We start from the raw sequence: 24,460 nt of genomic DNA, 5'->3' as shown, positions 1-24,460 counted from the left end.
AGAAGCAGTAAAGACTGCTGAGAGTCACTCTCAAACAAGACAGGCTGCAAAGAAGATGCCCAGACAAGCCCAGCCACCTAGAAGAAGCAGACATCAGTCAATATTCACAGAAGACTCTCAGACAAGCTGAATTTCCTGGAAGAGGCCAAGATCCACCTGAAAGAGACCCTCCCCAACCTGTTGAGCTACTTGTGTGTTGTGCTGTGGGCTCCACGTTTCCAGCTTTTGTGAGTTGTCACCAATGCCTTTGGTAATACAGTCATCTTTGAGTCATTTTTGTTCCTGTAAGTTTAACTCCTCACCTATATTCCTGTACTTAACCTCAATGAAACTCACTGGGTCACCAAGCCGGACTTTGTTGATATCTGTACTTTGGTCTGTTGTCAGTTCCCCATCTGGGTTGAGTAGATACTTGCTCATACCTTCCCCACACAACATCTAAGTAAATCCAGAGCCTGTCAAGATGACAGTCAGTGCTAACCATCATACCACCTCTGGCCATTTCTAAACCAATACTAGGGAGAAACCAAATGTGACACATTGTTTGTGTCACAGGAGAATCAGGACAGTGACTGGTGTGCAACAAGGGGGAAAACATGCACTATTTGGGACCTCATTACTTCCTGGACTACTGTATCAGTTGGTTTTCACTGTCAACTTGACCTAGACTAGAGTTGTCTGAGAGGAGAAGCCTCAACTAAGTACTTTCCTCTATCAGTCTGCAGGCAGTCTATGGAGCATTTTCTTGATTGCTGATTGGTGTAGGAGGGTCAAGCCCACTGTGGATGGTGTCGTCTCTAGGCAGATGGACCTGCGTTGTATAAGAAAGGTAGCTGAGCAAGCCAAGTGAACCAAGCCAGTGAGCATCATTTGTCCATGGTCTCTGTTTCACTTCCTGTCTCCAGGAGAGCTTCCTTGCTTGAGTTCCTGCCTTGTGTTTCCTAGATGATGGCTATAAAGTATAAGATGAAATCAATCTTCCCCAAGTTGCTTTGGTTCTGTCGTTTATCACAGCAACAGAAAGCAAACTGGGATAATGTTTGTAGGGACCCAAATACTGTGGGTGTTACCACTCCTACTTAAGAGGTTCTGGGAAATATCAGAAAGCTAGCTAAGCATGAATCTGGAGTGAGCCAGCAAACAGTATTCGTCCATGGTTTCTGGATGTGAGTGAGTTAGCCTGTGGAGTAATCCTGTGTGGAATAGCACTCTTGCCTTCAGGCTTCTTCCCTTGACTTTCTGCCTTGATTTCCCTCGATGATGGACTGTGACCCCGGAAGCATGAGCCAGATAAATTCTGTGCTTCTCTAAATTGCTTTTGGTTAGGCTTTTTACCATAGCAAGAGAAAGCAAACTCAAACAGCCACCCGCTGATGGTTGGTAATCCTAGGAACAATTTTAGCTGCATGGTTTGTAGCTGATGATAGGCAGGGGCCATCTGATTATCCATCCTAAAAAGCTGGTTTGGCCCAGAAATTACACACATAAATTATGGAACTGTAGCTAGTTGACCATGGTAGAACATCAAGGGGACATTAAAAACTCTCCAGAAAAAAATAGTCAACAGTTGCAATTTGGGAACTGTATTTAGTTCCCTTTGAGAGTAATGCAAGTAACTTGGGTATCATGTTCATCCAAGGCACACTGAGTTCTAGTGCCTTTAAGTCACTGATTTGCATATGTGTTAGAAATGAATAGATTTCCTGGCCTAGATCTCAAATTTTTGTTTCTTCCAGATCCTTGGTTTCCTCCTGAGAAGTTTTTTGGTGTTTAGTTGGCTGATTAAATTGTCAGAAGTATAAAGAGAGTCTTAAAAATAGGAAGGAGTACCTTAAATTCAATTATGTGGTGACATAGGCAGGTCTCAACGGCTCACAATGCTACCATAAAAACACATTCCAGTCTAGAGATGATACCTCCATGGAGAGAACATCTTAGATCATGGAGCCACTGGGGGTGATGGAATGTATTCTCTTGCCTGTGGGCTGATGTGGACCACACATAGTGTTCTACCTCTGAAGGCGAAGGCCTCATTCTTCCTCCTTGCCTGGCCCAACCTGGTTTATGCTTGCTAACATTTGAATCCACTTCCTGACTAAAAGGAATATTTTCAGTGGGCCCATAAAATGTGCCTTTTATGGCATTATGTGGGAGCACAGTATGTCCTTTGAGCCTTGTGGATTAGTCAAGAGCCCATGTCTGAGGAGAGATTTCCACAGGTACAAATCCTGTGTGACTATGTCTTCCTTGGTGGCTTTGCTCATTTAGCACTTGGAAGTCACCACCTGAGCCCAGAAGTGATGTAGATGTGTGGTTGGATGTTGGAAACTTAAAAAAGGGGGGTCCTTGGGGAAGTGGGGGAAGGGAAGACCCATGCCCTGCCAGAGTTTTCCCTATCCTCTGGTCTGTCAGGCATGGGAGGGCTGCTAATTACCTTCCACTCATCCCTGGGTGGGCATTCCTCTATCCCACTCTTCAGGAGGTGGCCAGGGGGCAGCCCTACCTGGGGACCCTGGAGCTACCTTGCTAAAGCCCTGGGGATATAGGAGAGAGGGGTGAGGGAAGAGGTTCCCAACACTGACCAGAGTGCGCAGTGGATCTTGATGGAGCAGAGACTCTCTATGGTTTAAGAGCTTTATTATAGAATGCAGGGGGAAAGAGAGAAGGGAGAGAAGCGGGGGGGGGGGAGAGAGGAAAGGTTAGAGAGAAAGAGAGAGTAAGGGAGAGGAGAGAAGAAGACAAAGAGAGAGATAAGAAGACAAAGACAGAAGAGAGAGGGGGGTGAGAGTAAGGAGTAAGAGGTAAAAGAGCAAGGCGGGGCTGAACAGCCCTTTTATGGACTTTACTGCTGCTAGGTAACTGGGGAGGAGTTTAGCCTGAAGGTCAGAAGCTTGGGCCATTGTATACATGACTACTGACCATGTTTCTCTTATGGAGGTTGTGGAGGTCGCTAACTTAGGCAGGAGCCAGAGTTCCAGGAGCATGAGGGAATGCCTACCGTGTCATGAAGGTGAATTATGATCATCCGGGTTCAGAACTCAGCTCAACTGGAGACAAGCCTGCAATTCCCTACAGTTGAATGCGTTCTGGTCTTAGGTCTCAGACAAGAACACAAAGGAGCATGGATGAGTATCCAACATGCTTACTAATCCATGCTGGGACAAGCTTTTTATTTCTTTTTCTGAGACATGACATCTTTGCTAGATAAATTTAAATCAAAGCAACATATTCAGTGCCAAGTGTAGTGATGCCTATCTATAATCTCAGAACTTAAGGGGTGGATGCAGGCGAATGACAAGTTGGAGGCTAGCTAGGACCACATAGCCAGACCTTATATCAAAACCCAAAAGTTAGGGAGGTACCTCAGGGTTAGAATGCTTGCTCAGTAGGGTCAAGGCCATGTGTTTGAACACAAGGCCATATGGGTTTTTTGTTTTTTTTTTGAACATTAAAAAAAAAAAAAACAAACCAAAACCAGAAAATAGCATATTTATATTGGTAATCTAGCTATCCATGATCATACTGTACAAATACAGATTCCTGTGTCTCCATGATTGTAATGTACAAATACAGGAAAATGCTATTCTTGTATTCTTTGTTTCTTTCCCTTGTCATTTGTGACTAGCATCTTTTCACCTTGAAAGACCTTTATAGTCTTCGTCTTAAGCCATTTTCTTTTATCTAGGTGGGTTCTAATTTAAAAGTTGTTCATTAGTTGTTAGAGGGAGAAACTGCAGGAAGATTAAACAGTATAGTCAACAAAGAGCTGGATGCACAGGTTGTTGTCTACTTTCAGCCAATGATATATCTCAGTGGAAGCAGAAGGAAAAGATAATATTGAAATGGTGAAAATATAACACACCCATCTCTGTGTATGTTTTCTGACACACTAATGATAGTGGTGAGGTTGGGGTAAGACAAATGTGCCTTTACAGCACACACTAGTTAGGGCAGTAGCTCCCAAAGTGGGTTCTATCCTAACAATGATTAGTGTCTGGGAGTTGTAAGAAGTGAGAATCTTGAGTTATCCACAGGCCTGATGAAATGTTTATCAAGTAAGTCTTCAGGCAATTCTGTAGTGTGTTAAAGGCTTGAAAACACCAAGACAGACAACCAGGTGGACAAATGCAGACAAACTGAGCTCTGTTTTTGATAGATGGAAATTGTATAGATTATTTAAACAACCAGATGGTGACTACTTGTGGTGACAACAGGAATTAGATGGTGGGGCTGACATATGAGAGACCCGTATCTAGGAGGAAAAGTCTGAAGCATGAGGCAATTTGGTCCACGCCTACTGTGGGGAGAGCACTGCTGACTGAAGAGTACAGTTTTCCCAGTTCTCATCTGAAGAATTCTCTCTCCTCCATCCTGGTAGGGAGGTGGAATGCCTACTCTATCTTAAGAAAGAGAGGCATGGCATTGAAAGGTGCCTCGCTTGCTTTTTCTAAAATAAGCACAAAATACCAATTTTAGGCAGAAGCATTTTCATACACAAGTGTGCTCATTTTCAGGATGACCAATAGACACACGCCAGATATAGCCAAAAGTGCCTGCAGAGACTCTGAAATTCCTCATTTCATCACTCCAAGATCTCTGTGTGAGTTTGCCAGAAGTCTGAGGCTGTTTATCCTCACAAACGAGATGCTGTAGCATCGTCAAATCAGCTTTAGATAAGCAGAAGAAGCTGCCACTTATAATGAAACATGCAAACAAACTAAACCAAACCAAAAAAAAAAAAAAAAAGTCTCAAGTCTCCTAGGCTGGTGTCAAACTCATTGTAGCTGAGAAAGACCTAGAACTCTTAATCCTCTTGCTGCTACTTCCAAAGCTATAGACTTACAGGCTTATAGCATCATGCCTAGCTCAAGAAAAACAAATTTAATGTATCTGTAGATGCATATGTTTATGCAAATTAAGTAGAAAAAACATTCAGTGGCTTGCCAAATTGTAATTTAAATCTTCCCCCATTCTCCTCTCTGTTACAAAAACACAAGCCAAAAATAAAACAAAATGAGAATAAATGCTGTGTTTAAAACTTCTAGCACTTGGTAAGAATGTTTGCTATATTGAGGTTGAGTGAAACTACTTAAATGACTGGGGTGACGGAGTGTGGCTTATTAAGGATGTAATTATTATATGTCACCCTGATCATAACATTTCACCTGACAAATGTTGGTTGAATTTCTTGTCCTTTGCTCTGTGTTCAGAAGCTGAGTAAAAAGTTCAGTGTAAAATCAGTTCCGGCCGAGGCATAATTCATCCTGTGCACTGCTGGCCTCCTGTCTGCGCCAGCTTGGCTCCTGGCCTTTTAAATATCATGGTGGTGCCCACAGCTTTCAATGATATTCAGTGAATATATTTTTTCTTTTTACTCATCAGAAACAAGTTTGCTTAATTTTCTTCATTCCTGTAGTCTTATGAAAATAGACAGATATCTCAATAATTAAAAAAACATCTATTGGACAGTTTTTGTATTAGACAGGCTTCCCCCTGCCCTTTGTGTGTGTGTGTATGGATGCGAGTGTGTTTGTGTGCATATGTATATGTTGTGTCAGCGTGAAGCTTAAATCCAATATGGGAATACTTGACCGAAATGGGTTGGAACCACCTATTAATCAGATAACCATCCCATTTTGAAAAGGTGAAAATAAATTTTGATAAGAACGTCTTGTTTACTATCAGTTTCCCGCCTTTACTTTTTTTCCACCAATTGAATGTTTGTATGAACAGTTTGGCCAGCTTTCAGGCCACTCCACTGGTGATCAGTAACTTAGTTTATGCCAAGACTCAAAAACTGACCACTCTTTACTGATATTGTCAGCTACTCTCTTTCTTTAAATGTTTAGATTTTTTTCTTTGAGACTTGAGTGCTTAAAATCAGTTTCAACTTACTGTTTGGGATATGTGAGTCTCAGACCCCTAGTATGCAAAAACTGTGACTGTGTATTATCACAGCTTCAGCAAAATGCTTTGAGGAACATCCACCCTACACCTTTATTCCACTCGCATCATCACATCTCTCCTCTGCTTTGGACATGAGCATGTGTACTGAGAGTCTTTCCTTATTTCTCTCCACCTCATCCTTTGAGACAGCATCTAGCATCTCTCACTGTGTTGGAAGCTTGTTGCTTACTTAGACTTGCTGGCCAGGGCTGCAAACTCTGAAGAGCCACTTGTCTCCACTCCTCTAGCCCTGGAGTTACTGCGCACACTGCCACACCTGGCTTGGCTTTTTTTTTTTTTTTTTTTTTTTCACGTTTATGCTGGAGATTCCAACTCAGGTCCTTCTGCTTTGTGCATCTGAGGCATCTCCCCAGCCCATATCATTACGTCTTTTTTGAAGGTAGATATAGAAAATGCAAGTACCAGAGTGCACATCCTCCTTGAGGTAGGGCTAGCACTTTCCTTATGCAAGGGCAGATGCCATGTTTTCGTCATGACTAGTGTTGTCTCCTATTTGGCCTCAGATGCACCAAGAGGCCACCTAGGAAATTCTTCTAATGAAGGCATGCATGCTGGCAGTGACCATACTCAAACTGAGGCCAGACTGGGAAGGGAAGGCAGGCCTTTCAGGCACCTCTTTGCAGGGACAGGCAGGCTGTGTCAGGAGGGTGCGCATGCACCTTTCCTTCCGTGGTAGAAGCCATGAGACGATAGTCTCCAGGGTTACCAGAACCAGTCACATCAGAGCACTGCGGTGAGGGACTCTGTTGATCACATGGAGTGTTAGAAATCAAAAAGAAGTCCTTTCTTCAGGCATTCTCTACCACCTCAGCCTCTTTTCAGCAGTAGTACTGTCAGGAGTGTGAAAATAGTTAACATCAGCATTTTTGCCTCACAGGACAGTCGACTCATTGGAAACCACACTCTCAACGGACACAAGAAATAATTATGCATGGCTAGAATCCAGGCAGAAATATGCTAAATTCCCATTTCAGAAGGGAATCCCTTAGAGTTCTTGAATTGGCAGTCCTCATGGCTGAAAAAGGGAAAGTGGCACAGCCCAGGATGCATAGAGGGATGGATAGGTTCTCCCTCTCTCAGGATGCATGGAAGAATGGATAGGTTGTCCCCCCTCTCGTTTTGATTCACAGTCTTACTATATTGCTCAGGCTGGCCTGGAACTTACTAAGTAGTCCAGACTAGCCTTGATCTCTTTCCTTCCCAATTGCCTCCCAAGTGCTGAAATTACAGCTGTAAGCTACAGTGCCACGGGTTTATCTGAGGAATTTTCACTTTGAGACATTGAGAACTGAACTGTGATTTCTAAAGCTTTTACGGACAATGTGTGTTTTTAAATAAGTTTCCAGTCAAGGGCTGGGGATGGAGCTCAGTGCGCTGGCCTACCGCACAGTGCCCCGGATCTCACCATCGGCACTGTTGTAGGAATAAATAAGATGGAGTAAAGCTGATCGATCACATGTCTTTTTGTTGATGATTTGTAAAACTAAGCAAGTAATAAATACATAATAGAATACCCTAACCCACATCCAAGGTATATTTGTGAGACACACGATTATGGTAGCCAGACATCTCAAAGTGTAAATACCAAAGAAACAAAGCCAGTACCTTCTGCATTCCTATCATGGGGATATACATTGTAAGCAGTTAAGTTGTTGCTGTGACTTAGAAGTTATTTTTCTTCTAGTTCCTATATAAGTTGTTCTGACTTTCAGGCACAATGGCAGATCCTTTGGATCAGAATATGGCTTGTTATAACTATATGTTATGGTCTTGTTTGAAGAACTGGCTTTTCAGGAGATGTTGCTTGCATTTTTGAGGTGGAGTCTCCTTGTGTAGCCCTTGAATTCTGATCATCCTGCCTCAGGTCCCTGAGAGCTGGGATTCTAGATAGCATGGCCAATTCAGAAAGGTCTTAATTTTCATGAAACTGGAGATCAGGATGGATGAATCAGGATGGAGAGTCTGGGACCTGTTAAACATGTCAATACTCTGGTGATCTTCCTCATACGCCCAGCAAAAAGAAGGGATCCTGAACACAATGTCACAGTACTCTCCCACAGTCGGCATTCTAGAATTCTGTGACATGACACAGATCCAAAATCCCTTCAGACTTTAGACGGACCCATTATGTTCCAGTTCATACCTGTTATTTCCTGGACACACCAGTCTTGCAGCTAAGCCTGGCCAGAAGAAGTAGAGGCTACACCTACCTGGCCCCATAACACTCAAAGTCACTTACCTCCTGTATGCTCTCCCTGCTATAAAACAACGCCAGTCCAGCTGAGAAAGCAATGCACTGTGTTTGAGGGAGAATACAGAACAGAGAAGTTTATTTTACACCATTTGTCCAAGAAAACAATCGCCATAAACCAGTGCAAAATGTGCAACCAAATCAGTAAGTGTGTCTCAGCTCTGAGAGCCCAAATTGGTGATTTCCACTCCTGGTCCTCGGTTGACGCTCCCCCTCAGCTTGCAGCTCAGACAGAAACATTCAACCAGTCTGTAGCAGGTTATTATTATTTTTTTTTTTACAATTCAAACCAGGATGTGTACAAGGGGCTGGGAAAACCATACCGAATGGATGATAAGTGATCAGTGCTTAAAGTAAATACAAGGGAGAGCACGGGCGGGCAAGAATCCACAGTTTCAATAAATACAAGTGTAACAAGCATGGGTGTATCTCAACTTGGTGGAGTTATTCTGCATAATAATTCAGCGTCATAGAAAATCTAGCAGGGCAGTTGAGCAGTGATTGGCGAAATGTTCACAATACCTTGTGCCCTTGAGCCAGTCTGAGGTGAACCCATTCTGTGGTTTTCAACACAGCAGTTCTCTGCTTTCTCCCTCCCTGGCCATCCCTCCGGGAGGGGAGGGGTGAAACTGGCTAGCTTGTTGGTGGCATTGTTGGTGGCATCCTGTAAGGAAGGATGCTTGCTCAAGAGCCAGCTGTCAGGGTCCAGTGTACTCGATACCAAGTGGCAAATTGGGACTTCATTGACGACATCTGTGCAAAATGTGCTTTCTCTTCATTTTCCAAGAAACCAGTGTCTGTAACTTCTGTCCAGAGCACAGTTGACAGCTTCTGGGGTCACTCCCTGTCACCACAAATGCCAAGCAACAAGAGCACATTTCAAGGACTCACACACTGGGAAAGTTTCTGTCGTTGCCTGCCTGGTGCCTGCTGTCTCTATGGACAGGTAGCCGGGGCCTCCCTGTCAAAGGCCTTAGGCAGGCGAGAGCTATTGCTTGAAAAACTAGAAAGAACCTAGTGGGAGAGAGATGGTCATAGTGAACATGTGTGAAGCAGGTTTCTTCCTCTAACACCTTACAGCCCCCCACCCCCAGGTGAAGCCTTCAGGACTTGAGTGATGTGTCCCTTGGGCAGAAAATGTCATGTCATGCATTTATTCCTGGTGGTCTTGCTCAGTGGTTTCCCCAACTAATTATTAAATTCCCATCGGTGCCTGGGATTCACCCCCAGGAGACACTCAGTACAATCTGTGGATCAGCTATTAAGCCAGAGCCCAGTGAGAGAAGACGGTGAGGGGATTCCTCTGTCTCTGAAAAGTAAAGAAACAAAAGTGTCCCCTCAAATTAAACAATTTCCCTGAGCCCCATAACCTGGGACTCACTCCCAAACAAAATAAATCCAACGCTTCCTGCCATCAGCAGACCCTCTCCTGTTTCCTCAAAGTCTCTGGTCATAAATTAGGGTATCTTCTGTGAAATAACTTAAAAAAGGAGGGGGGATTGGAGTAAGTTGTGCCTGGCTTGGGCCAGTTAGCAGCCAGTTTTGTTCTAGAATATCAGTCACTGTTCAAAAATGGAGCTTGAAAATTCATGTGGATGTTGTATGTCTTCACACGGAAGAGGAGGCAGGAATGGGGTGGGCGGGTGAGGGGTCCCGCTGGGAGGTAGGGATGAGGGAGTTGGGGAGCAAAGGAGGTGGCAGGGAGAGCCTAGGCCACCAGGACAGGAGCGGAGGCCTGTGGACAGCACGGGAGAGACGGATGCCTCGGCTGTTGAGGGGCCGCCTGACTCGGGTGCGGCCGGGTCTCGTATTGCACAGAAAAGAAGGACCTGGGCCTCAGCAGGTGGCCTGGCCAATCATTAGTCCCCACACATGGGCAAGTTCACAAAGGTGAACACGTTGAACTCTGTCATGATGGAGAAGCAGAGGAACACGCCGTATAGGAAGAGGCATCCACAGCCCAGCTTCTTGTCCAGCTGCCACTTGTTCAAGTGAACACCAAAGACCTGGAACATACAGAATAGGTCAGGGGGTGCCTGGAGGGAGGCATGGGCGAGGGTTGTTAGGGAATAGGCCTGAGCCTGAGCCTGCAACATCCCTGGAAAGTAGGAACAGTAAAATTAAAGAAGAAGAAGCTAGAACATGTAGGTGGTGGTCATCATGTTAACAAAACTGACAGGTCCAAAATCTCAGAGTAGCCTAGGTTCATTCCTGGGCTCCAACCCCATAGTCCTCAGTGAGGCACTCGTGATCAGCCTCTTTCATCTTTCTCAGCCCCACCTAATGCCTGAGGACACCTTCTATATCCCTAAGCCCTCCCCTAACCAATTCTCTACTACCCATGAACCTCTTCCCGTTGCTGTGATGGAGGTGAGGAAGCTGTCCACAAATTGCTGCTTCCAAATAATTATTTCTCCCCTTCCCCAAAAACCAAGAGTAAAATCTCTTATTTCCCAGCTGGCGTGGTTGCTGTCCATCATGCTGCCATGGTCACCTCCGATCTCTCTAGTTTTGTGTCCTGGCTCACCCTCAGAGTCTGCCGCTGTATACTTGCTGTCTCCACAGTGATTGCAGCAACCTTACAGAGGATCTTTGTAACACCTGGTCTTTGAGGATCTTGCATTCTGCAGCAGTTACCTACTCATGACAGAGTTCCTGCTGTGACTGTTAGCCTCATGCGGCTACCTATATTTACATTTAGATGAAAAAAGATATAAAATGCACCCTCCCATTTGCATTGGCTTCATGTTAGGTGGTTGCTGCAATCCACTTTTTACCCTGTAGTGCGTGTACAGCTGTTTCACTTGGGACAATGTCACAGCCTTGACCCTGTTACTAACAGTAGCAGAAACACCTAATACCTTGGTATCAACATCCCTATATTCCTTCCTTTCTGCCTTATTTCCAAAAGTACCTGTGATGGTTTGTGTATACTTGGCCCAGGATGTGGCACTATTAGGAGGAATGACCTTGTTGGTATAGGTGTGTCACTGTGGGTGTGGGCTTTAAGACCCTCATCCTAGCTGCCTGGAAGACAGTCTTCCATTAGCAGCCTTCAGATGAAGATGTTGAACTCTCAGCTCTGCCTGTACCATGCCTGCCTGGATACTGCCATGTTCCCACCTTGGAGATAATGGACTGAACTTCTGAACCTGTAAGCCAGCCCCAGTTAAAATGTTGTCCTTATAAAAGTTACCTTATAAATACCTTACAACCTTACAAATGTTGCCTTGGTCATGGTGTCTGCTCACAGCAGTAAGACTCCTACTAAGACAGTATCCAACTTCTACAACTTTGCATACCTCTAGGACTTAAGATGTTACGGCACAGTCAATATACTGGTTTGAATAAAAATGGCTGCCAAAGGCTCATATATTTTGAACACTTGGTCCCAGTTGGTGGGACATTTTAGGAAGGATTAGGAGGCATGGCCTTGTTGGAGGAAGTATGTTAGTACAGGTGGGCTTTGAGGTTACAAAAGTCTAGGCCATCCCCACTGTCTGGCTCTCTCTTACTTTGTGCTTATTAATCAGATGAAAGCTCCCAGCTATTACACAGCACCATGCCTGTCTGCCTGCTGCCATGTCCCCCACCATGATGGTCATGGACTCTAGCCCTCTAGAACAGTGAGCCCCCATTGAATGCTTTCCTTTCATACGATGCCTTGGTCATGATGTTTTGTCTTAGCAATAGAAAAGTAACCAAGACAACCAGAGTCCTATGGGCTTTGGCCATCTTGTTTCTCTCCTCCCTTCCAGATGCTCGTCTTATTCCATCTGTTACAGCTTTGGGAAAAGTCTCTGGTTTCTCTTTCATTTGGCATCCTTGCTTGCTTGGCTAATCCAGGATCCTTCAGTTCAAGTCACATGTCCATTCGTTCATGCTGGACACACAGAGCTCACCACAAAGCTGGCGAATAATGCCCAGCCACATTGAAAGCGCTCACTGACCTTAGGTTGGTGGTTAATGCTTTCAGACTATCACTCTGGCCCCCCTGGGTCCTCAGAAGGCTACATGTTACATGGCCCCTCAGTTCTGTGACAATCTCATCTCTACCTCCACCCACTCCCACTGCAGAGGCATCCCTCACCATGTACCTGCCGAGCTTCTCTCCTATTAGGCAGGATGTGCTCCTATCCCCAGTTTTCATCTCTTTCACTGATTGCTATATTCCCTTCTCACACCTGGATTACTTCAACTGGCTGCACGTGGGGGGTGGGGGGTTACAATCATTGTACCTTTTATTATAAAAGCAATGCTTTTCATAATTTCTCCACTTCTCACCACCTCTTGTTCCATTCTTCTTAGCTTGTTTCTTTCAACTCGTCCCACCACAGAACGTTCTCACCCATCACCAATGGGACAAGCACTATATCTAACTTTAATGGCTGATATTTGGGGAGTGTCCTGCTCAGAACAGCTGATCACTCTATCTTGAGCCATCATGTCCACTTGGCTGCCAAGATGCCACACCTAATGTTTTGTTTCCTATCCAATGACTGCTTTTTGTTTCTTTTTTTCTTTCCGGCAAGGGTCACATTAGGTAGATTAGGCTGACCTTAAACGCTTGATCCTTCTGCCTCAGTTTCCTAAAATCTTTATGGGCCACTCCTTCTGGTTCCTTCTCTGTTTCTTTAAGTATTTTATACTCATCATTTTGATCTCCAAGTGTCTGAGCCCTCCATGACTCAAACCACAGGTTTCTTGTGTTTTCTGACTATGTTCTCTGTCTTGGGGAAATCTCTCAAATAGCAGAGCTTCTAACTATATCTACATCAAATTATTCTATCTAGGACATTTATGCTAAATTTAGATTTTTATCTCTACTACCTCTCTTACTGTTTCTTCTTGGGGGGGGGGTCTAACAGACATGTTTGAAATTTTGTATTCTTCCCAAAACTATTTTTTTCTCATCTACTCCATTTCTATAGCAGAAAAAGTGGTTAGTGAAGCCTTGCACAACTACAGACTATCCTAATGAGACAGAGAAGGCCTATAAGCATGTACCTACCATACTTCCATCTGGCTGAATCTACAGTTTATGTGGCATCAATAACTATGGGTTATTTAACTTCTTTTTAAAAAATATTATTTACTTAATGTATATGAACATACTGTAGCTGTATTCAGACACACCAGAAGAGGGCATCAGATCTCATTACAGATGGTTGTGAGTCACCATGCGGTTGCTGGGAATTGAACTCAGGACCTATGGAAGAGCAATCAGTGCTCTTAACCGCTGAGCCTTCTCTCCAGCACTATCCTTTCTAGGCATTACCCTTTCTCTATATAATGGAGTAGTAATAGTGACACCGGGGGTGGGGGCTCACAAGGGGAATTAGTGTGTGGCTCTGAAGAGCATCATAACTAGACCTAGCAGTGTGGCCTTGTAATCCCAGCTACCTGGGAGGCCAAGGCAAGAGGATCACAAGTCACATCTGTTCAACTTACTACGACACCACTTTGAAATGTTAAGTAAAAATAGAGCGGAAGATACAGTTTAGTGATAGCCCTTGCCTAGCACGTGCAGACGCTCTGGGCTCAGTGCACAGGAAAAGAATAAAGTTTAACTCTAAGCCATCCCACAGATGAGGGACCTCCTAACTATGAAAGGCTCAATTCTGTAAATGCACACTTGTGTGTAAGGCAGTATTTGCCTTTGTAAAATCTTTACATTAGACCCACAGTCTAAATTACTGCTCTTCCTTCTTGCCTGACCTTATGGCTCTTCATTCCTTGGCATATGTATGCTAAAAACACAGCAGGGGAGATGCAATGACTTGGAGCACAGAGGGAAGAAAATACCTTGTGTCTCAATACTTACTAAGGTAAAAATTCAACAGTCTATTTGTATGCTAATGAATACTTTGGGTGGAAATTTATTCCTGCCAAAGAGAAAGTCTAGTTGAGAATATTGAATTACACAAATGGATGTATTGACCAAGATAGTGAGTGCAGTAACATCAGAAGTGCCTTGCAATAAATTACACTCGTAGTCTCTGAAAATTGGTCAAAGACAAAGAATTATGGTGGTGTTTTACAATCCAGAAGGATCAATAACATAGAATCTAATTTAGTACAAAAGAGAGAACACCTTTGTGGTGTGTGTGTTCAGGTGTGCATGAGTGCACATGTGCAGTGCATTTGCAGGTCTGTGCATGTGTAGAAGCAGTGGGTGATGCTGGGATGTCTTCCTTGATTGCTTCTTCACCTTATTTTTTGAGACGAGGTCTTTCAGTGAACCTAGTGCTCACTGTTCCTTGGCTAAGCTGACCATGACAATGACATGGCCCTTGTACCTGCCTGTCTCTGTCTCATAGCACCAGGGTTACAGGCATACATTGCAATGCCTGGCTTTTATGTAAATGTGTAGGAATCTGAACTCAGGTACACATCCTTACACAAAACACTTGACCCACTGAGCCACATTCCCAGCCCAATTCTTTGCTTTTTATTGTCTGGTTGAGGACCCAACCTAGGGCATTCTAGGCAAGTGAGCTATTCTTGCAACACTGCAAAATATTTAAGGTTTGACATGAAACAGGACCATGCTTCTAAGAGGCTAACTCGTTTTAGGAATGGAGGAGGATTTCAGCTGGCTATTAGTTTCTTCCTTCCTTCCTTCCTTCCTTCCTTCCTTCCTTCCTTCCTTCCTTCCTTCCTTCCTTCCTTTCTTTTTAAGAAACAGCCAGGCCGGGCGTGGTGGCGCACGCCTTTAACCCCAGAACTTGGGAGGCAGAGGCAGGCGGATTTCTGAGTTCGAGGCCACCCTGGTCTACAGAGTGAGTTCCAGGACAGCTAGGGCTATACAGAGAAACCCTGTCTTGAAAAACCAAAAAAAAAAAAAAAAAAAAAAAAAAAAAAAAGAAAGAAAGAAACAGCCAGGAGATGGCACATCTGGATGTCTATCCCACTTAATGGAGGCCACACCCATCTGTTCTCCAAAGTAAGCAAGGGGAGAGGTTGAACATTAACACCTTAGAGTGGGAAGAAGCTCCAAACCTACCGTGACAAAGACAGAGGCCAGGAGCAAGCCCACAGAGTAGATGAGCCCTCTGCTATTCAGCCGAATCTGGAAGGAAGGGAGAACAATATTAGGTTTTCTGCATCAGGTGCCTGCTTAGTGCAGGCCATTCAAGCAAGCCCGAGGAGCAGTGATACCAAATTCCTCCTCTAGAATGGAAGCAGGCAGTGGCAGGGCAGCTGTACTCTGCCCTGTTCTGGGGACATGTGCTTTCCCAGACACACATAGTTAGTTGTCTTCGACAGCTTCCAGCTCAATTCTGTCCTGACTGCAAAGGCAGGGCCTCAGCCACACCAGCGCACGAATGTTCAGACTCTCCATCAGGTTGTAACTCTTGTCAACCACACTGATCTGTTGACTTACGGTGATATTTAGTTTTCTCAGAGTTGTACTACTTTTAGGGTGAATTATGCCACCCTAAAAGTGATGGGAAAATATGGATAAAGTTTATTTTTTATTTTTCACATAGTTGTTTTTGAGAGAGATGCCACATGATTTACAACTGAACATGGTTGTGAGTGAATGGACCGCCACTTGAAAGAGAATACTCCTCCTTCCTCTCAGCACTTGGCATGGTCTACCTGACAGATGTGAAGCCAAAGCCAACGGAGATACCACCAGGGGTAGAAACCTCAATGACAAACCTTGCTATGAAATCATCTAATCCCTCAATATCTTAGCTAGGACTTCTATTGCTGTGAAGAGACACCATGACCTTGTCAACTCTTATAAAGGAAGATGGCAGACATGGGGCTGGGGAAGAAGCTGAGAGTTCTATATGAAAAATATAAATGATAAATTTTATATGTAAAAAATTCTACCTATGACATGAAATGAGAGGTGGGGTGATCTGAGCAGAGGTGGGGTGAGGAGTAGCAAGAGCGTGGAGGTGGAGAAAGGAGAGGGTGTAGTTAGGGACGCACGTCATACTACATGGCTTGGCTGAGAAAAAGGTCCCTACGGAACTCACCACCACATGAAATCAATGCATATTCATATATAAATATAAATCTATGCCTATCTGTCTGTCTGCCTGTCTACCTGTCTCACTTCCATCACCCAGGTAACCCTGCTCTCTTCGCAGGCAGCAGGACTAATCTCTAGGGGCCTGGATGCCAGACAAAAGGATCAAGCTCCTGTCATTTCTGCATTAGCTTTGCAAAAGTCTTTGGGCTTCAGCTCTGTCCAGAGCTAAGTTCGCTCACTCTCCTGACCCGTACCTAACAAGAGCGAGGCACAGCAAGTTCAATGCAGAGCCTTCACAGCAAGGACGATCGGATCTTGAGGCCTGTTTCAGATTGTTCGGTTCTGAAGGTTAGGGCATTTGTTTGCATTTCTTGTCTTCAGAAACACCCAGCTTCCTTTTCCAATTCCTTTTTTGGCAAGTTGTGAGAGAGGAAACAGAAGTCTGGCCGCTTCCAAAGTCAACAGGCACGCAGCCCACAGAGCACATGCATATTTTCTAGTATGGGTGCACACAGAGACTTATTCATCCCAAGTTTCATGCATTTATGTTGCACATAAAACAGTTCCTGGAGCCTCATAGCATTCAGGGATCCAAGAACCCAAGTCTAAAGAGATTCTATTTTCCCTGTACAGGGGCTAGAGCATCTTTCTTGATGGTCTGAAGTCAGCTTTACCTAATCCGAGAATTCTCTTGGAAAAATAACAAAGGCTTTGCTTGTTGCTAACTTAATTACTATTGGGAGCACACATGGCATATTGTCACCCCCAATTCCTTCCTTGTTGCCCAAGTGAACAGACTCTCACTATGTAGCTCAAACTGGACTTGGAGTTCACTGTTCCTGTCTCAGCCTCCCCAGGGCTCTGGGTTTCCTTGGTAGGCATTTCTAACACTTGTTTGGTTTTCAGATGTATGTTACTAACCCTGGCTTTATGCCGAATGATATCATCGGGTGAGAGCATCTTTTACTGAAGAATTTTCTGGGTTGCAAATGCATACAAGCCCCAGAAAAGAAATGGTGTCATCAACTTGCATTCTTACCTGCCCTTGTCTCTAAAGGGCACCCACAAACACGGTGTACAAACACTCTAGGGATCTCTACACAGGGTAAGTGAGGATTTTTATTCTTATTTGAAGGTGAGACAACTTAGCAGCTTATATACTCGATGAAAGGTCAAGTCTGTTCCTGGACTTGGGCCTCAGACTCTGGACTCTAGACTTCCCTCCACCAAAGGGGAAAGCCAGGGTGGGTCCTTGGTTTTTCTTGCCTATCAGTTTTACAAGTTCTGAATAAATGAATCACAAAAGCTACAACAGCAGGTGGCACTGGGATTTTAGTTCATTTTCCATTGCTATAACAAAATATCTGAGACTAATCCATTTCTGTAAAGAGCAGATGTCTGCCTTACTGTTCTAGAGGCTGGGAAGTCTAAACGCATGGCACCAACAGTTGCTTGGCATCTGGTAAGGGGTATCTTTGTTGTATTATAACGTGTGTGTGTGTGTGTGTGTGTGTGTGTGTGTGTGTGTGCGCATTTGTACCTGCCTCTGGTACAGATGGAGCAGAGCAACCATTTCCTCTTCAATGAAGGCTTTTCAGGTTTTTAACGAAGACTGTTCAATTTTCCCCTTTTCTTTCTTTAACATTTTCCATGTATTTTTTCATGTGTATGGGTATTTTGCCTATGGGGATGTCCACTCACCGTGCACATGCAATGCTCACTGAAGACAGAATAGGGTTTCAGATCCCCTGGGATTGGAGTTACAGAGGTTGTAAGATATCATGTGGGTGCTGGGAATCAAATGAGCGTCCTCTTGAAGAGCAGCCAGTGCTCTTAACTACTGAGCCTCTTCTCCAGTCCCTTCTTTTTCTTGTAAAGCTACAAAGGCCATTGTCTTCTTGACCTTATCTAGCCCCATTGCCTCTGAAAGGTCCCACTTCCAAACACCATTACTGTATGACTTTTAGGACTGCATTTCTAATGATAAGCATTTGGGGAACCCATTTCAACCACCGCACTGATCAGACACCTCATTCCTGATTTCCAGGTGGGCACCAGCTACCTCCAATATCCAGTGTCTGCTCTGCATCTGCAGGCTTCTTCCTGAACTGTTGAACTCCCAGGTAGCTAATCCCTACAGTGAGTCCCAGGTACAGGTGTAACCTCAGCTTGCCTGCCCCTCAGATGGGTCATTTGAGACAGGGCTGTCCAGTTTCCCAGAGCTCCCTTGATGTCTATCAATGTTGACATTTTCTCTCCTAGAGGGAGGAGAGTACCTAGGAAGGAAGCGATACTTTGAAGTCTGGGAGAGCTAAAACAGAGGGTGCATAAGGCTTCTTTCGCCAGTATTATAAAATCATAAGGGTTGCCGGAGAAGGAGACTCTTTGGCCTGTCCAACTTCACGCATGTTTGGAGATCTACAGAGCTATGGTTTTTTGGGGTCTATCAGTGGGCTTTCAGGGATGCAGCTGCCCTTGAGTCATCCACGCCTCTGCTCCTATAAGCAAGCCCAGAGACTCAGTGCTTCATCAAGCCGGACTCTGGTGTTGTTACTTGGCTTGTCATTGCTGCTCTATCTAGAGTGAATAGCATCTCCCCAAGAAAGCCTCACACAATGTCCCTCTGTAGGGATGTAGCTCTAGTTGTCTGTATGATAGCTGGATTGTTAATACAGCTGCTGCTGGTTCACCTCCTCATCCTGTCTCACTTTCCCACTCCCACAGTGGCCTTTCCTGGCCTTTCTGAAGCAACTCCTCTGAATCTTGCCTCAGGATTGCATCATCCCTGGGCCACTTAACCTAATGAAAAGTGAGACCCAACAGCTTTCCACATCAGCCTTTCTACAGTAGGCTCTCTAACCATCTTTCCTTTTCCCAAACATCACTGGTGTTTTCTAACACAAAGCTGGAATCCAAGAACCAAATGAATGGGGATGGGTGATGTTACTATAGCTCCCAGGGGTTCTGTTACAACAGCTGTGTGACTTGTGCCATACATTAAAATGCCACCACACTGTCTCCAAGTTGTCTGTCCAGGTCATGTGAAAATGCAGAGGTCCCTACCAGTGGCGGCTATTTTCCTTATTTTGCTGAATTCTGTAGTGGAAATACATCCACCTCAGCCAACAGGACACCTGTGCAGGTGGATTGAAGAGCTGTAAGTAGTGGCTACTTCTCAAGCTCATAAGAGCCTGCTAGAGTGCTACAGTGGCTATGGGGGTTGGGTTAGGGGTTTTTAAGAATGGGAAGGCTGGGTTTAGCAAACAGACTCAGGTTCCAGATACTGGGGATTAGATTAGGAACACTTGCTGAGAAAGGCAGGCAGTAGTGAGAGGGGAAGACATCAGGAGCTGACTGGATTATTGATCCATCCCACAGAAGCCCTCTGATCGGAGAGAGATGAAGATCCTGCTAGAAAGCAAAGAGAAGACACATCAGGAATGTCAGCCCTGGACTCTTCTTCTGGAGAAGGCCGTGGCGAGGTGACAACTGGCCTTGGGGACTTGGGAAAGAAAGGCCTGAGGCCTTCTGGCTCTGTTGACTTGCTTTCTGCAGTTTCCTCCTTCCTGGATGACCGCTCCTCACTCTCCTTTGCCTCATGACTTATTTTCTACACATTTCTAGGACATGGCTCTTGCTTTCTTCTCTATCCACATTTATTTCTGTTATTAGCTTTAGCCCCTAACGGCTGCTTTACTGCTGGTAACTTGCACATATTCCCAGCCACAAAGGCCCCTGTGGAATTTCCACATACTCCATGCCAATCCACTGTCTGCTTCACATTTCTACTAGGATGACACTGAAAACCATCAAACTTCACCCATCTTAATGCGGACTCTGTCCCATATTTTGTCTGCCCCAAATAGATTGTTTCCCCTTATCCTCACCATTGAACTGTTAGAAAACTTAACCATCTCTTCCTTTAAAAACCTAATTTATTCCCATTTATATGCCAACCATGCCTAATTTATTTCCATTTATATGTCAAGTTACCAGCATCTCACCTTCACCCTCCTGACTTGCCATCTTCCTCTCTTATATATATTCCCAAGCAGTATCAAATGAAACCTTAAAATTCAAAGTGAGTTACCGTACTAAAATCCTCAATAGTACTTAACGGTAAAACCCAAACCTTTACAATGGCTGACACAGCACTGAGTGACCACGCCCTTGTCTCTTCTGGCTCGCCATTGCTAACACTCAAGTGTTGGTGTGCAGTGTTTCTGTGCCTTTGGCTTAGCATCTCCTATTCTCTAGCTTTAGCACTACAACTGATGCAGACTGAAGTGTTGGTCCCCCTCCCTCTCTCCTGCATTAGAGTCACAGGCACATACTCCCACATTCTCACAGTGGGCAGAATCATGTCTTTACCTTTCTGGTTTGGGGTCTGGCTGGTGCCATGCTTTAGCTAACAGGATACGAGTAGGTCTGACTTGATAGAAGCATATTTTTAAAATGGGTTTGCAGAGTTCAGCATGACTTCTTGCGTTCTCACTTTTTTTCATCATAACAATGCATCTTAGGAGGTCACTGGTCCAACTAGAGTGAGAGACCCTTGGAGCGGAGTCCTCTGAAGCTTGGAGCCAGGGCCTGATTATCCAAACACTTGTCAACATACCAGTGCACGGGTGAGGAATGTATATGAACAGATTCACGCTAATGACTTTCAGAGCCTTTGTTACTATGCTATTTTGTCTCTAGTGCAACTGCCTATCTGACTTGCTGCCACTACTTTCATCTGGTTCCAACTACTTTCGTCTGGTTCCCTGTATAATCCCTATAATTTTTTTTTTTTTTTTTTGGTTTTTCGAGACAGGGTTTCTCTGTATAGCTCTGGCTGTCCTGGAACTCACTTTGTAGACCAGGCTGGCCTCGAATTTAGAAATCCACTTGCCTCTGCCTCCCGAGTGCTGGGATTAAAGGTGTGTGCCACCACACCCAGCTATCTTATTTCTTTTAGACAGAGTCTCGAGGTATAGTCCTGGGTGACCTGGAACTCACTATGTTGACTATGTTGGCTTTAAACTCGCAGAAGTCTGCCTGCTTCTCCCTCCTGAATGCTGGAACTAAAGGCAAACACCATCATGCCCTGCTTATAATCAATCTTTCTACACGGCAACATGATCACATCTGTATCTCTCAATTAACCATGATTCTTTCTGTTACTATGGTTTACAGTGTTCTTTGCCATATGGCTGCTCTGTCTTTCCCCCAGCCATAGGAGCTTCTCTGGGCGGTGTGGAATCCACCCATGTTTCAAGGCTTCTCCCATCTTGGTCTTTCACAAGCTGGTTTGTTTTCCCCCTGCTTGGAGACCATCTCCTCAATATGCTTGCTCAGATTATCCCAGACTCAGAAGAAATGCTACTTTCTTATGGGTGTTGCAGATCCTTGAGCCCCGCCTCACACAGCTGTGCATCTTGCAAAATTGCCCTCAGAAGGGCAAGCGCCACGTGCTTTGTTTTGGATTTGTTTAGATTTACTTGGCTTCTCCCACAGGCTGTCCTTTTAGAGGCACGGGAATGTCTGGCTTGCTTACAATCTCAGTCCATAGTGGGTGTTCAATTAATGCTTGCCGCAAGAAAGAATGAGCTAGCTATAAGGTCTTTTTCTTCTGTGCATCCTGGAATAAGCTCAACTCTTACATGGAGGAAAGGACAGACCCTCTTCCTTCTATCATTGCTTTTGACGCTTTATTTTACATTTCTAAACCCTCACTTGGGAACGTTGAATTCTGCCCTGGTTTCATGCAGCCTGACTGTGGAGTCCCTTGATTCTTTAAATTTCATGCATGGCTGTTCATCACTCTAATGGTACCAGAAGCACTTACTGCCCAAACCTTGATGCTTAGGGTTATTTATTCAGGGCACTTGGGTAACGAGCTGCATTCTGAATAAGCCATAAAGTATAAGAAATGTCAAAATCTGTGAAAGTGCATTTTTTCCCCTCACTGTCAAATGTGTGAATCTAATGTCAGGCACAGAACAGATGCCTGGATGGTAATTATCCCATAATTATGACTCGGAAATCCCATCTGGACAAGATGGAAAAATTGCTTCAGAATTGTCGGCAGGTCTCTCCAGAGGTTGGGAGAGGCCATTAAACCCACACAGGCGGCTCACTTCTGATGTCAGAGATGTGGAAAGATGTTCTGGGTGTTACTGTCATCCTAACTAGAAGGAGGCCCTTGAGGGTTCTTTCTGAAATGAAGCCTCTCTCTTGGGAACAACTCCAGGTAAAGATGAGAGCAGACCACATGCTTGTAACAAGTAAGTCCTAAGTTTGCCTTTCCATAAATCTGCCATATTCCAAGACTCCCGCATCTCAGCAGAGAGCCATACAGTGATGCCCCAGGAAGAGATGGGCTTGGGGTACTGGCCACTCAAGGAATGCCATGGAAGTTAGGAAAAGACAGTGATAGAAGAAGGGATCTTCGTCATGAAAGGACAGGGACAGAAACCTATGTTAGCAGTGGTTCTCAACCTTCTTAGTGCTGCCACCTTTTAATAAGTTCCTCATGTTGCAGTGACCCCCTAACCATAAGATTATTTTCACTGCTATGAAAGAACTGAAAATTTGCTAATGTTATAAATTGTAATGTAAATATTTTTGGAGATACAGGTTTGCCAAAGGGACCATGGCCCATAGGTTGAGAACCATTGCACTATCTACCTACCACACACTTAGCCAGGGGAGACTGTGAAGTCCGTAGCCGTAACCCCCATAGTGTCTGTGGAACACTCAGAGGTGAATCTAGAGTCAGGAGTGCTCTCCCTTCTAGTTCCTTCTCTCTTTACATGACATATACGATGCCACCTTATGTTTAACTCCACTCGGTCTTCAGCAAAGATTCAAACTTAGGGATTCTCTCGCTTAGACTTCCACACCCATCACCACACCCTGCTAATCATCGCTACGGTGCTATGTGCATTTGCAATGATGTCTTTCCAGGGATGTGGGACATAACTACCCTGATCTTGGTTCTCTGATCTGCAGAATGGGACCAGAACTGCACTTCCATTAGTGTGACACCTAGGCCCTCTCCCCAGCTCAGGTCACTGGTTTAGCACCTGTTTCCCTCATCCCACACTCCCACAACCTGGATTTCCTCCTCTTCTTGAACATGAGCTCCCTCAGTGCCTTTGTAGCAGTGGTCCCTCTTTCCCTAGTACAACCTCTCCTTCTCTAGATACCCAACACTTGTACAGCAGGATGCTGAGGACCAAAGGAGTGATGGAGTATCCTTGATATCTAAGCTGACACCTGCAGGACTATCCAGAAAACGTAAGAATAGAAGCCCCCAAGTGGGGGAGGTATCCCCACTGCCTCTTCTCTTGTGGACCCCAGGCTTCTAGACAACACAAAGGCCCAGCTTAGTAGGACCAAATGCTGTACCATAATTTTGGTCAAGCATCACTGCACAGAGTACCTGTACAAGCACGTTCTCTGTGTTCCCCACATAATTAAAGTCTACCCTTCTCAAGATGCCTGTCTGCTTGTGAAGAAGTATTTCATTTGAGACAGAGCCTAAACTTGAAGCTGTTCCTCGAGGACTGTGCAGATGCAGTAACTCTTCCTTAAAATGCAGGATCAACTCCATGAACACAAATGATTGTCCACAGCCAGGACGTGGCAAAGCTCTCAGGAGCAATCCCACACAGAGGGACTGCTTGCCAATTCATCCAAGGAGATAACACTGTTCTCTATTTAAACAAGGGAAACTTCTGGCATATGTAAAGTGCTGAGGTGGTGTAGGAGACACTAAACCCAGGCTCCAGCATGGCCAGTGCTGTACGAAAAGGAGGGAAGACATTGTGTATGGCGTGAGGCTGAGTGGGCAGCATATCTACGCTGACAGTGTTTTGACCATGGGGATACTTGGATAAAATTTGAGCATTTTGTTCACGAGAATCCCTTTCTCATTAAAAGTCTTCTTAAACTGAAAGCAAATTATTCGAGGAAAATTAAAGGTAGCACATTAGGCTTGGGCCTAGGAGCTAAGCCTGGCTTGGTGATGACTCTCCTACTCAGCTTACAATTTTCCTGACTTCTTTCCTCGCCCATCTACCTTCTTGTTCCGACTCCAGATGAAGACTTTGCCAATCACGAATGCTATCATTGTTGTAGAAGAGAGTTTCTAGAATACACACCTTAAAAACTGCTCAACCCTAGCTTCTAGATAGTTTTACATTGTCAATAGTATTGAAAAGATAAGTTTACCATACTTCTTTTGAACTTTTTTTTTTTTTTTT

The 24,460-nt window shown here is 44.6% G+C and overlaps 1 protein-coding gene across 1 annotated transcript in view; it reads right to left on the bottom strand.

Annotated features, from left to right (window-relative positions):
* Window positions 1–8,280: 8,280 nt before the first annotated feature.
* Window positions 8,281–24,460, bottom strand: part of Slc24a3 (solute carrier family 24 member 3) — a 465,352-nt gene continuing 449,172 nt past the window's right edge. Inside the window, exons 16-17 of the mRNA XM_021179490.2 lie at window positions 15,225–15,290; window positions 8,281–10,224 (exon numbers count right to left, since the gene is read on the bottom strand). Coding sequence (XP_021035149.2) covers window positions 10,078–10,224; window positions 15,225–15,290 — 213 coding nt within the window. The 3' untranslated portion in view covers window positions 8,281–10,077. The remainder of the gene's footprint in view (window positions 10,225–15,224; window positions 15,291–24,460) is intronic.

This window comes from Mus caroli, chromosome 2, assembly GCF_900094665.2.
Source record: "Mus caroli chromosome 2, CAROLI_EIJ_v1.1, whole genome shotgun sequence".
Lineage (NCBI taxonomy): Eukaryota > Metazoa > Chordata > Mammalia > Rodentia > Muridae > Mus > Mus caroli.
The sequence above is the reverse complement of the archived record's forward strand: the minus strand, read 5'-3'. Positions and strand labels throughout refer to the sequence as shown.